The sequence below is a fragment of the Zootermopsis nevadensis genome, unplaced genomic scaffold (assembly GCF_977971745.1).
Source record: "Zootermopsis nevadensis isolate Lab colony 2312 unplaced genomic scaffold, Znev_1.0 Znev_ptg000012l, whole genome shotgun sequence".
In the NCBI taxonomy this organism is placed as follows: domain Eukaryota; kingdom Metazoa; phylum Arthropoda; class Insecta; order Blattodea; family Termopsidae; genus Zootermopsis; species Zootermopsis nevadensis.
In genome coordinates this window covers 2,610,432-2,623,890 of record NW_028259144.1, presented here as the reverse complement: position 1 = coordinate 2,623,890, position 13,459 = coordinate 2,610,432, and the positions used below count along the sequence as shown (strand labels likewise).

General features: G+C 41.0%; 2 protein-coding genes across 5 annotated transcripts in view; one reads left to right on the top strand and one right to left on the bottom strand.

Annotated features, from left to right (window-relative positions):
* Positions 1–13,459, top strand: part of LOC110838757 (constitutive coactivator of peroxisome proliferator-activated receptor gamma) — an 88,073-nt gene that overhangs the window by 26,481 nt on the left and 48,133 nt on the right. The window lies entirely within an intron of this gene.
* Positions 2,902–12,992, bottom strand: LOC110838762 (serine protease inhibitor 2). The gene is made up of 9 exons (XM_022082319.2): positions 12,850–12,992; positions 9,975–10,123; positions 9,252–9,431; positions 8,526–8,739; positions 7,396–7,610; positions 6,054–6,239; positions 5,265–5,406; positions 4,595–4,739; positions 2,902–3,976 (listed from the first exon to the last, which is right to left on the bottom strand). The coding sequence occupies exons 1-9, from the start codon at positions 12,884–12,886 to the stop codon at positions 3,736–3,738; spliced, it is 1,509 nt and encodes a 502-aa protein (XP_021938011.1). The 5' UTR covers positions 12,887–12,992; the 3' UTR covers positions 2,902–3,735.

Below are 13,459 nucleotides of genomic sequence, written 5' to 3'. Positions count from 1 at the left end.
TTTGCGCTAAACTCATGTGAACATGCCTTATGGGGGGTGGGGGGGCTGTGAATGGTTAATAACTTATGGGCCGTGAGCGAAAGGCAAAAGTCAGCCATTGGTCCATATAATGAGCAGATGAACCCACACACTTATATACTGTTCCTCGAAGATCAATTTTATTATTATATTTTCAGTTACGCCCAAGGTATTGAAGTTATGTATGATGGTAGATCTGTGAAAGAACTAAAATATTTAGTACTGCTAGTTTTGGGATAGTAACATGGCGACTGCGCGAAATACAAATTGATGAAGTAGTGGAACGCAACATAACATGTAAAATATAAATTATGGCTTGGTACGAACACGCTTGTTGATATTGGGCTATTGTAATTCGTTCACGATGTGTATGGAGTGAACGTAAACGTATACCGGGCAAGTTATTATTATTATTTAGTGTTCTGTCTGACGACAGGTCCATATGAACAGGATCCTTCCATCCTCTTCTCGGACTGGGACCTGTTCATATAAGTTCTTGGCAGATGATCCAGAAGTGGTTTGCCATTGCCTTCTTCTGTGTGTGAATGGAGTAATTGTTGGGATGCCACGGAGAAACCGGGGAAGCCCCCGGAGGAAAACTCCGTGTTGCCTAGACCACGGCCTTGCCCAACACAAGTTATAAATTCGGGCACCGCCGGGAATCGAACCCGAGACCCCAGGATTACAAGGCCAGCGTTCTATACGTAGTTAAAGCATTGGTTACTGATGGACTTCAGCCGTGGTTTCCAGCGTTTCTTCTAGGAAAACAACAGGTGGTCAGAAAATCGGTAAAAATAATGTAGTGATGCTTTTTCGAGGAATTATTTCAGTGGTAGTTTTAATAAGTGACTAGGGATTTTAAAATTCCTTTGCCGTAACACTTCACTTCAGCTTATGCCGAGTTTAAGAACTGTGCGGAGCTCTGCTTTGTTAGACGCGTGCTTATTTGTTGGCGGTGTTGTCGCTTTAGGGTAACAATTCTTGTTGGGGTCTTCTGTCGTCTGACTGTGCCTGGATCCAAAGTCGGGAATTTCCCAGCTCCGAGTTCATCGGCTAGAATAAATTACGTTCTGTGTAATTTCATATGCAAAACTGTTATGGAGTTTTTGTTACCTTCGGGCGTATAGATCTGTTTGGTAAAGTGATTTATAACTATGTTTTAAACGGCTTTACTCGGGAATACCTTCAAGAGATCCGTATGAAAATTGGAATACGCACCCAGGTGTGTGTGTGTGTTTTAAAAAGTCTCATTTTGTATTTCGTCTTTAACTTGGGATTTCCCTAATACACTGTAAACGGAGACTTGTGGAATTTCTATAGGCCTAATTCAAGAATATGTGAATGAAGTGTTTATAATTATGCCCTAGTTTATTAACGTAACGAAATGTAACAGGCTCTTGTATTCACACTAGTGGAAAGACCCGTTGAAATTCACGTTCAATAGATTTTAGGTTCTCATGGCTGCAGTACGAAGTTGGCTGTCTTGTGGGTCTTGCTGCTTCCATCATCGCCGTGATCATCCAAAACGTTGATAAACGTGTACAGGACTACACGGTGATTCAGCCTACATGACAGTCATTTTTACGTTGATTGGTCTGTTTTATTTCATCCCTTACCGCGTTTCTTGCTTGGAATGGATGGGGTGGGTCCTTTTGATTTCGTAAAGTTTGATTCCAGATGATGAAATATTAATTCAGCTATGGCCTCACAGTTACACGTAGCATTTGAAGTTGTTTCATCCATCTGTCACACATTTGTGCATTTACCAATCCAAGTTTGAATAGAAGCCCCTTGAAATGACATGTCCTGTCAGTATTCCTGTCATTTGTCTGTGCTGGTTCCTATTTAATCCTAATAGTTCCTTGGTTCTTTAGACAGAGGATTTTTCAAAGAAACCCTTCACGTTTTCTGACCAGATGTTCACTTCTAGTGTTCATAGTTCTTCTGTTCTGCTCAACAATTCCTTCAGAGATGTCACAGGAAGATTTATGTCGTGTGAATGGATGTTCAAATGTTTTGTTGCCAACTTATCGACGATTATATTCCCCTCATTTTCCCCATGTCATTAGCACGCTGCAGTGTTCCAGCCAGTTCCATTAGCGATTGGAGGCGGTCTCAGACCAGTTTAAGTGTTAGAATGATATTTATAACGTGTCCTTAATCGCAGGTAGATTGTCTTGTGGGACGTTAATGTTCCTGCCGTGTGGCCCTACGTGTCTTGATGGCACATACTTCGGCGTGGAACACGGTGCTTTGTTATCCAAGGTTAAAGTTAGGTCTTTGCCATATTCATATACACCACTGCACCAGCGCTTTCGTTTGTTTTGAATCCATCCGTGTAGGAAAATTAGTCCACCATTTATTTCGGGTCCAAAGCCGTTACTCGGTTCACTTCTGTCATGAAATCTGGCTGTGAATGTCTTTTGTAAAATAGAACGTTTAGTTATCTAGCTTCGTCACTGAAAACTTTTAGCCATTTGCGAGCGTAAGTAAACATGCATCAAAGTCGTAAACATCAGACTGGCTAGGCTGTTATATAATGCAGATGGATGTCCATTACTCACCAAGTAAAAAACAAGACAAGTTGGGAGTTTATAACGTTATTTAATTTTGTGCTCAAATCGGCTTAGTCAAATTTATCAGAACGTGATTTTTATACATGATATGTACCTAACAAACAGTCTGTGATAAATGTTTGTTGTCATTTTTTGTTGCGTGGGTTCATATTTTGATAATTATGATTTTTCTCTTAGCTTTTTTTTATTTTGTACTTAGTTAAAGACATAAATATACTTAATACTTAAGAAGTTCATACAGCCCACTTGTTGTAGTTCCGATGGGCGTTGTAGTAGGACGTACTGTGGTTGGTAAATAATGAATGGGCACGTGTAATTACATTTTATTAAGTAAAAAGTCATAGTTCAGTTTATTAACTCAACTTTTAAGCAAGTATTGTGCAAGTTGAGTCGCAATTAGGTTAGGATTTAAGGACGTTTTAACTCTGAAATGGACAAAGCTGCGGGTATGATCCTGAGCACGTTATATTGGAGGAGAATTTAAGTTTGTTTTTACAATTTACACTTTTCCTAAATGCTCAATATGGCTGCCGCGAGTTCATTTCAGAGTTATAATTTTTTTTTTAAATCGGGACTTAGTTGTGACTCAACCTTTATAATGCATATAGAACAGGCATATCTCAGAACATAAATAACATACAATTCCTTATATCAGTAATACTGCGTTACAGGTCATGCGTTTGTTTATTGAAATCATATTATAAACCAAATTTTGATAAGTTGTATTCAGGTATGCATACAGAATTTTAGTCTGTAAACGTGATGGAAAGAAAGTTAGTAATGAACCTTTGGGATACATAGCTGAGTAACTATCAGCTTCTTAAAATTGCTCTTCTCCATGGTTTGAATAATAAATAGTAAGGACGACGAGCTAAAAGGAAGTAAGGTCAAAATTTAATACATTGTGTGAGACTGCATAACGTCAGATTCGAAGACACTGAACATTCAGCCTATATAGATGGCCAAAATAACTAACTGTGGGCATCATGGTGGAAAAGGGCGCCATAAAACAGTGATTATAGATGGTTTATAAAGTGAATGAAGGGATAAAGTTAAAGAATGGAAGCAGGATGATTGACAGAACTAATATTAATGCTACAAGCATTCAAATCTTTCTGGCAGTCAGATGCGAATTTCATTTTCACTGGACGTTTCGCTGTAGCTTGAACATATGCTCGGAGATGTATGCCCAAACTTTGTGGGGAATGAGTCCCTCTATGGTGTTGGATGATATGGGGTTAAATGTTCTTTTCGGTGATCGGGGTGTGGTTAGTTGTGGCTTGTCAGGAACTTGCTGGCGGGAGTTTTCGGCACCGAGTCGACTTTCCAGTAAACCCTGTCCAGACACATTGTCAGTAACACGTGGCCGATCATCGGGGTTTCTGGAACATTGATATCAACATGTGCTGGAAATAAGTTGTGATGTTGAAGGTAAAATACATCTGTCTCAGGAGACAAATTGACACACAACCCAGAAGATCACCTTCATCCTCACGACCTTGAGAATAATCTCAACAAAAAGATGTTGAGCAAATTTAATTTCTGTTGGTATTGGTCATGTTTAACACCTATTCCAAGTGAAGCTTATATACAGCTTTATCGATTCTTTCATGTTACAGATAATTAATTCGTGACAAAATATTAATTTCTTTATTTGTTCCTGATTGCATTTTCTTTACAAAGTTCTAGGCCTTATGTGAAACATGACAATGTTTATTTATATTTGGAAAATATACGTAGTCCATTGGAATACATCTTTCCGAGCTTGTTAAATGTATTTTTGGGAGCACTATTACCCACTTTCTTTTATTTAAGATTTTAAAAATTACGACGTATCGGAGACTTCGCTCTCTCTGTCCGTCTTCACGTAAACCATAGGCCATGCCTTAACTGCATGGCCTGATAGTAAGTGTTATTCTTCTTCTTAAGCTCCTTATAAGCAGATGCCATTGTTTTTTAAAAAAATTTAATAACGTGGCTTGTAGCGAGCGGCTTCTTACCTGAGGGACCCGGGTTCGGTGTTTGGATTAGTGAGTTTCCCCACGAAGATCACTGTTCCCATTGTCTCGTCCTGGATAAAAAACATGAACGGGTGCGTAGCGTGGAAAGTAACTTCGCTCCCGAACCTGTCGTCCAGCTGGATACCTGCAAAATCGAATCAACTCCATGTATCTGAGTTCTTTTTAGAAGCTAATAGTCGCTCATATGATCAGGAAATCCTCCGCTGTGTACGGAAGCCAAAGGTGAATTACCGCGTTTACGAGAAATCGCCACTGGATCATGTCTTGAGCCAGAATACTCCAATACACACTCTACTATACTACTGTTGCTTTAAAATGTATGTTAACATAATTCTCACATCTGTGTCTTTGTCTTCCAATTGGATCTTTTCTTTAGGTTTTCTAACCGACATTTTGTATGAAAAATTTAACTCCATGAAACTGTGTAACTGGGCCTGTGAAAGATTCGATACCGCTGACACGAAGTTCAACCCAATTCACATTGCCAAAATCAGTTTTCTTGGGGTAAAGCAAACTTTGTGAACAGGAGTTACGCTCTGAAAGCGTATTACGGAAGGAGTGGGTCTCGGATTGTTGTACTGCGTGGTAGGCTTGACGCTCTGGTCGCTTTAACCCAGGCGAAGAGCCACCTGAACGCAAGCAGTCGTACCTGTACTCGCGAATGCTGTGGTGCCTCTCTCGTTGACTTCCAGACCCGCCTTCTGGATGGCTTTGGACACGTACAGGCTTTTCTCTCGCGTCATTCCAGGGAGATTAGCTGCACTGTCGTTGAATATGTCACGGATTCCGAGCTGCGAAATTAAGAACACTAAGTTATCAATTTCAGGGACTTCTTTCCGTAGTTGGTATGTAATCAGCTGGTCAGGGAATTTACCTTTCTGTGGGATTTAGATGGAATATATTGAAAAATACATTCGAAGCATTAGTCGAAAGACATGAATGGAAGAAACGACTTGAAATACCTATGCGAAGACAGGGGGATAATATTAAAATGGGTTTTAAAGGAATGAGGTACTAGTGTTTGGACTGAATTCTGCTGGCTTAATATAGGGACTATTGGCTGGTTCTTGTGAATACGGTAATGGACCATATGTTTCTATAAAAGACGAGGAATTTCTACACTAGTTCAATGGTTAGGTTAGTTTCTCAGAAAGGGCTCTACTCAGTGGAGTTAATTATGGAACCTTGACCTGAGGCGCCGAAGTATGCCTCATTCATTCACACCTTGTTCGTGTAGGAGCCATTTTAATTGTAATTAGCCTGTAGCTAGTTCTGAGTGGTCTATTCCCTTCGAGTTTACTAATTTAAATTATGTACGTGTTTCTTATTTCCCCCATGTGGGCTGCATCCTGCACACAAATTGCCCTGGATCTTAGTAAATACAAGTGTTATCGTGCGACTTGAAAGATAGGACATGTCTGCAGGACTTCGAACTCACTGCCTGTAGGGAATTCTCGAGCCTCGCCGTGAAGTCGAAGCTGAACTTGGGCAGTCTGACTCCCACTTTGCCCTTAACCATGTGGAACAGCTGATTCCTCAACAGGGCTGGGCTTGCAGTGTTCACAAGTTTGTTCAGACCGTCTGGCTTGTTCGGTAGCACGATGAACATGGAGTACTTGTTGCCCTGCGAACAAGAAATACGTGTTACTTTACTGATGGATTTACAAACTATGGCGCGCAGGACATATGTGGCCCGCGAGCGAAGATAATATATTAGACTCCCGGCTGCGTACATTAAAATATAAAACTGCTGTAACAGAAAATACGTAAATTCCACACATGTAGACTTGAATTATTTAATAATTCACAAGTGCTTGCCCATCTTTATACTCCTTGATTTTATCGTAGCTTCTCGTTATGAAGATTTCTCCTTCCTGATATTACTGCACTCTTAAGCCCAAATATTCTTCACGTACGTACTCAAATCCCACATCCTGTTTCTGTGTACTGTTTTTAAGAGCAAAACCCATGTAGGTTGTGGATTTCCCGTTCTGTAGCGATCGCTTAGGAACGAAGGAATTTGCAGTGACGTCATTATTCTTCTTCTGATTGCGTCGTTACTTCGGCAGAAGTATCTCAAGACGAAACCGTGTAAAATGTGTATTTCCAGATGTCACATTATTGTTGCGGTGATGAAGTGCGTCGTCCTTGGATTTAGCTACTTTCAGTTGAAAAACCTCGAGGACATCATTTGGGAGACAAACTTAGATGGGAGTATAATATTAAAACTGGCCACCTAGGGATGGTGTGTGAGGGTGTGCACTGTATTCATGTAGCTTAAAACAAACAAACAGTGAGATTTCAGGTTCTCACGGCGGAAAGTACTCGTATGAAGATGGACTGTCTTCCGGGAAGTTGCGTCGTATAGTCTGGTAGAAGTTTGGCGACGTTTAAGTGGTGTTTGCTGTCTCTGTTATGAGAGCTATGATGATGAAGGTGGCAAGGACCTTTGGAACGTCAGACTACACGGTGAAACTTCCCAGGGGACATTGATCTCGTGAGATAGACATGGTGACTTACCTTCAGTTCCACAAAAGGCAGGGAATTGATTGACTGAGCGATTGTTATCCTCTGTAGGAGGGCTGTGCCCCGTGGAGTTAGTCAAATATGACATCATATAGAACGGGAGAAACTTACGTATTGAGCAGTTTCATAACTTCTCACTTGAAATTGTCAAGGTCACCAAGTCAAAGAGGGTCAGATGGGTGGCCGGTGACAGAATGTTCCCTGGCCGAGACGTGAACTTCCCGATTACAAAGCAGGGCTGTCCCAGGACTCACCATGTATGGCAGCCTCAGTATCGAGGACTCCAGCTCCACGGACTCCGTCCAGTACAGATCGCGTTCCATGGTCATGTAGGGAACGGTGACGCTCTGGCTGGGAGTCACCTGGAATTTGCCAGGCCGCGTGTAGGACTCGTTGAACGGGTAACGCCACAACCCCTTGAAGTAGATTGCGTTTACCAACAGCAGCACGGTGGATGGGTTTACCGTATCTGCAAGCAGTTAGTAATATGATTATCTAAGCGAAGACCAAAATTTGCTGTGCATTTCTTATCGTTTCCATGCTAGACGTAGAAGGTTGTGGTTTTACGATTACTCTTAAGGCCGAAGGTCCCTAGCACTGTTTCCGTGATAGTAGTTATAATAATTTACGCATAACAGACACACATAGCAATAAACATTATCCCGTTATTGTTATTATCATTATTATTGCGTAAGATGCAAGTTGGGCTTGGAGATGAAGAAGAAACTAGTGAAGTGTTACGTATGGAGCAGAGACTTGGACACTCAGGAAGAAGGAACAGAAATACCTGGAGAGTTTTGAAATGTGGTGTTGGAGAAGAATAGAGAAGATCAGGTGGACGGATCGAGTGACCAACGAATAAGTATTGAGGAGAGTCAACGAGCAAAGAAGCATTCTGCAGGCGATTACACGAAGGAAAGCTAACTGGCTGGGACATATTATGAGAAGGAATGGATTAATGAGTGATATCATCGAAGGCCAGGTTGAAGGAAAGAGAGGACTGGGAAGAAGATTGATACAGCTAACCGACGACCTTAAACAAGGAAAGAAGATGACGTTCCAGGAATTAAAGCGAGAAGCCGAGAATAGGGACAACTGGAGAGCTCTGTTTGGGCAGAGCAATGGACCTGTCGTAAGACAAAACACTTAATAATAATAATAATAATAATAATAATAATAATAATAAAGATGCAAGGAGAAAAAATTTCTCGATTTTGTACGTAGCGTGATACTTCGTTCAACAGTGGATTTGCGTTTGTAATAAATGAACATCATGGTCAGGGGTATGGAAAATTGTAAAGAGCATATTTGGAGAAAAAAAATGTGTGCTCCGAGCTGGAGTACGCCTTTGTAGTCTTGTGGCGTGTTGGTTTCAAGTGCTTACCTGCAGAGAACATGGTTTTGATTTTGCCATTTGTGATCTCACTGACCCACGAGTTCACTGTCTCTACTGCCTTTGAAGACTCTTGGAAGTCGATATTATGGATGCTTGCGTTGTAGAAGCTTTGCAAGATCTTTGAGAACCGAGGTCTCGTAGTCACATCTTTACGCACGTACATCCTTGTTCCCACGTGCAATAGGTACTCTGGCTTCTTCGTCTGCAGAGAAAAAAAATTCGAAACAAGCATTTGTTACATGTTTAAATCCACGCGAATGGTAGCTGCTCTAAAATAGACCACGACCACTTTGTACATGATCATCATCTCTGATCATTCGACGAAAAATTGTCTTTCAGTTTGATACAGTGTGTGTAAATCGTTAGGAATCAGCCAATACTTGTTCTGTCTAAAAGAACTGTGGGTTGCATGGATTTTCATGTTTAAGACGCTCGGATCGTGACTTGAAATGACCTCAGTGCCAAGGTCATGTGGTACCCCCTATCGATTGTCTTGTCGTGACTGGTCACAAGGTAATCTTCACCTACGCCTCTCATTATTTCGCAACGTGCACGAATAGTCCTTGGAGTGGCATTATGGGGATGGTTGTGTGAGGATGGATGGACCAGAGCGTGGATGGAAGGTTGAGAGTTTTAAGAAGTTAATATGTGGATGAATGGACAACTTATTGGTTGGTGAGGCGCGTATCAGACGCTGTAAACTGGATCACGTACCAGTAAGGAGTCGAGAACGGCGGTGAACTTCTTACGGGACTCCAGCCTCTGTGGAAGGTTCAAGGCCTGCCCCAGCTGCAGGGCCGTGTTGCCCGCAGCCCCCTCGTACAGCATGGCGAGTAGAAGCTTTATGCTGACCGGGGACACCACCATATTCCCAGTCTCCTCGTGTGCCATGTGCTGATGCGATCCGAAACAAAACAAAAAAAAATTGTATCGTGAAGATCAGAGTATATAAGAAACTATTGCTCTTTTCTTTATTTTATGTGGGTGTGAAACCTGGTTTTCATCCTAAAGGCAGAACGCAGTTGTCGAGAGACAATAGGACAAGTTTGGGATTTGAGGTTCTCAGAGCAGTGAACATGACGGTGTTATTCTAAGTTGTGACTCTGGGCCGAATCCCTGAGGATGGAGACAGTATGTTTCTCAGAAAAGTTTGGAATGTGCCTACGTGTCCTCTCGGCGACATAACCCAGAAGAACATCGTCAGTAGGACAAGTTTATTTCGATTGCTAACACCACTCGCTAAATTCAGTCAAAGCAGAAGAGTTATTTTTAAAGTCGATATATCTTTTTCTCTCTGTATCTCTCGCCACAGGTTCTTTACAGATTATGCCTGTCATGCGATGGACAAGATTCGGAAGTCCGATCTGGAACCATTTAAATTGACTTATGTCGTTCTTAGCTTGTGAAGTCTTAAACTATAAAACAGCGGACTCTCACCTTACAGAGTTGCCAGTCGAAAACGTCGAAATTTCCTTCATTGGTCGGGGGAACAAACAAGTCGTCGTCGTAATAATCAAGATCGAGAGACGCTTCGGAAGAGGCGTCTGCAGGCGCGGCGCCAGCTACCCGCAACACCACCAGCAGGACTGCGACATAGGATGATTGGTTATTATTTGTTGTGCGAAAAAATGGGAGGGGGGGCGCCTGAAATACTACAGTGTCTTTGAATTTGATCTCCTGTCGGAGTTACTTTCTGTATAAGAATGCCCCAAAAAGATGTATACATATTATAATACGGAGTATTAACCTTGTGTGTATATGTTACCGGCGATGTATAGAATGCTTAAAGTCAGTAAACAAAGTATGAAATAAATTGTAATGTTAATATTGTTTGGTTGTGTAAATTAAAATTTATCTAAGTCGATTGGGTAAGCTGTCAAGATGGAGGTTGTCGCGAAAAGCTACTGAATCTGAACATAACAAAAGTTTTGATAATTAAAACAAATTGTTTTATATTAAGATTTTTGCAAATATAAAAAAATAAAATAAAACTGTATAAATCGTATTATAGAAACTTCTTTGTTATATAGTTTGCCTAAAGAATCTGAGGCGTTTTATAAAATTCTTAGTTATTCTATAGAATACCTAGGCAAAGTATAAAATAAGCTGTTAGTTTTATACACTGCCTAAAAGTTCTAGGCATTCAATAGAATGCCTGAATTTCATAGTTTGCCGGTAACATATACATCTTTTGGGGACATGCTGTACATATATAGAACGTCGCTTATGATTACGTGTATTTGCGTTGGGTATGCAGTGACTTGAGTACGGATAATGAATCTGAAGATGGATTAGTTACTAATCTAAAAACGTAGACATCAGTGGGGGACTGTAAAAACTGTGAGAATTAACCAATATATAGTGTGTGAATGTGACGGTGATTAACAAAAATGGGAAATTTTGAAACCCCTACTATTGTGTTCTCGTCTTAGGAATAATGATGCTCAGAGTCTTAAGCCCAAGAAAGAATTGGAAATTTCGTCTTTCAGAAATGGAGAGGGTTTTCCGTCTGGCAGTATTGTGTGAGCAGACTAACGTTAAAGTACGGTATTTTAAAACCCGCATGAAGTCAAATGGGATTAACCGGTTTCAAGTGAATGCTCGTCCATAAGCGGGTAAATCAGCTCTGTACCTCGCGTCTTCTGACTTCCTGAAGTTTTATCAGAGAAGGTTCGTAGGTAATTTGAGTGTCAGCTTGCTTTAAAATATTGGAATAATAACGTTTGGCCACTATTTGTTCTTCTTGTGAGTAGTGTCTAGCTACACAGTTTCGGACCAGACTGAATTTAACCCCAGATAAGGCGAAGTTCGGCCGTGCAGACGTGTGGGGTAGTGGAGGAATAGCTCCACGCATTCTTAATCTCGGCAGTAGATGAAAGTGAATGGTCAGCTTCACGTTCTGGTCTCATTATCCCCGAGGAAGTAATCGTGGTACCCATTGTAAAGGAGGCCAGGTGGGCCCCACAGCTTGTGTATTAAAGAAATTTCTCGTCTTTTATGGAACTCGAAGGTTTATTACTGTGTTCAGAAGAGCTCGCCACCGGTTCCTGTTTTAAGCCAGATTAATCCAGTCCAAACCCTTCCACTCTATTTCTATAACATATATTTTATATTCCGTTGAGTTTCAGATCTTCCAGGCGTTTTTTTTTCCTTTGGGTTATCTGATAAAAGTATTGTACCAATTTTAATCCCCCCCATGCACTCTAAATGACCGTCCCATCTCATGCTTGGTTTTATCATCGTAATAATATTAGAGGAAGAGTACAAATTATGCAGCTCCTCATTTTGTAATTTTCTCCAGTTTTATCACGTCCTCCCTCTTGCCCTGTTCTCAGCGGACGTGACTGATTAATATACATTATATATTTTTTGTGTGATGTGAAATTTCATGTTGAATGTCTGCCAGTAATCGTAATTTATTTATTAACACTCGGCTACTTTCTGAGACCGGTTTGGCCTTCGGGGTTTAATCGACTGTGTCCTTAAATCTATATATGACTAACGGTTTAAATAGTGTCGTCTCTTCAATTTTGGCTTCCTAACTGCGCTTTTTAAACTGCAGAAATTATGTCGCCAGTGCCAGGGTGAAAGCGTATGTATAATTGGAAAGTATGATTGGTGCTTTACAACTTACATTTTATGTTGCCGGTGATTTAGAAAAACCAAACCTTCGGCCTTAATTTCTTGTCTGAATTGAAAATATTGTTTCTATACGTGTTTTTTAATTAATATGATTTGTGATAATTTCCCCAAAATTATTTTTCGTTTTCTTATCTTTTAGGACTTATCCTTGCACTGACGAAAAAGCTTCGAATGAAATTGCTACTGGTGGATAGTCAAGGACTTGGAAGGAAGTTTGGCCCAATTCGGTGCATTTTTTTTTGGAAGGGTCGAGGAAAACGAAAACCCACAGTAAGGATTTCCGACCCTGAGCGCAAGGTACTGTCTTGTCTGCGTCGTTTAATCGAATAGGCGAATTCTTTCAAAATCCCAAATGCTATCAGAATCTGTTAATTAAAACAGATGTTATTGCGTGCCCATAAACAGACTGGCATGTCTATATTAAAACCAGTAAAGACGTAGCTGGATGAATTTTGTTGTCAAGAACGTGTTCTCCTTCGTCACAGTTGAACTGAATGGAAGATGTGGGTGGGTCTTCATGTAGCAGTTGGTAGATGTTGCTTCTACATCGAATATCGAGACAGCAAGTTTACTCGAAACGTTGGTACATTTGCTACACGATGTCACAGAACGCGTCGTATAACAATAAATGCTGTGGTTGTGAAGTCTGATAATACGCCACTGAACTCACCTGCCAGATGTGGTCCAGCAACTGCAAACTTCGCCATGACAACCGCCTGTGAATGTGTGCAGTCGATCGGTCTCTTTTGTTTGTTTACTGGGATGGCTTAGCTGGGCGCTGGAAGACTGCGAACCTGACAGATGTGTGTGTGTGTTTATTACGGTACGTTACCTCCCCCCACCCCTCCCGTATCCTCTTCTCCTCAAGATACCAGTCCTTCCTCTTGGAAAATCCCATAATCGTCATCGGGTAGGTGCTATTGCTTATGGTGCGTGATGTCTTGTGAGCTCTGACAGATTTGCATCGGCCGCTGGCTCTGTGACGTCAGGAATGGAATTGCATACAGAAGGAGAGAAGAGAAAGAAAGGAATGGAAGAAAGAAAAGGTATAGCTGAGAAAGAAATGAAGAAAGAACTAGAATTTGGAGAAACCCCAAAGGAAAGGAAGATCAATGATACGGGAAGAATTTATGATTTATATAACGACACTTTCAGTATAATTCATGCTAAGCAGCGTCTAATGATCTGAAACTAACGAGTAATGAATTGAAAAGGATATGGAAGGAATCGGTAGTGGCTTAGTTTAGGGCAGGTACTCTCCTGGCATCTGCTTGGGAAGA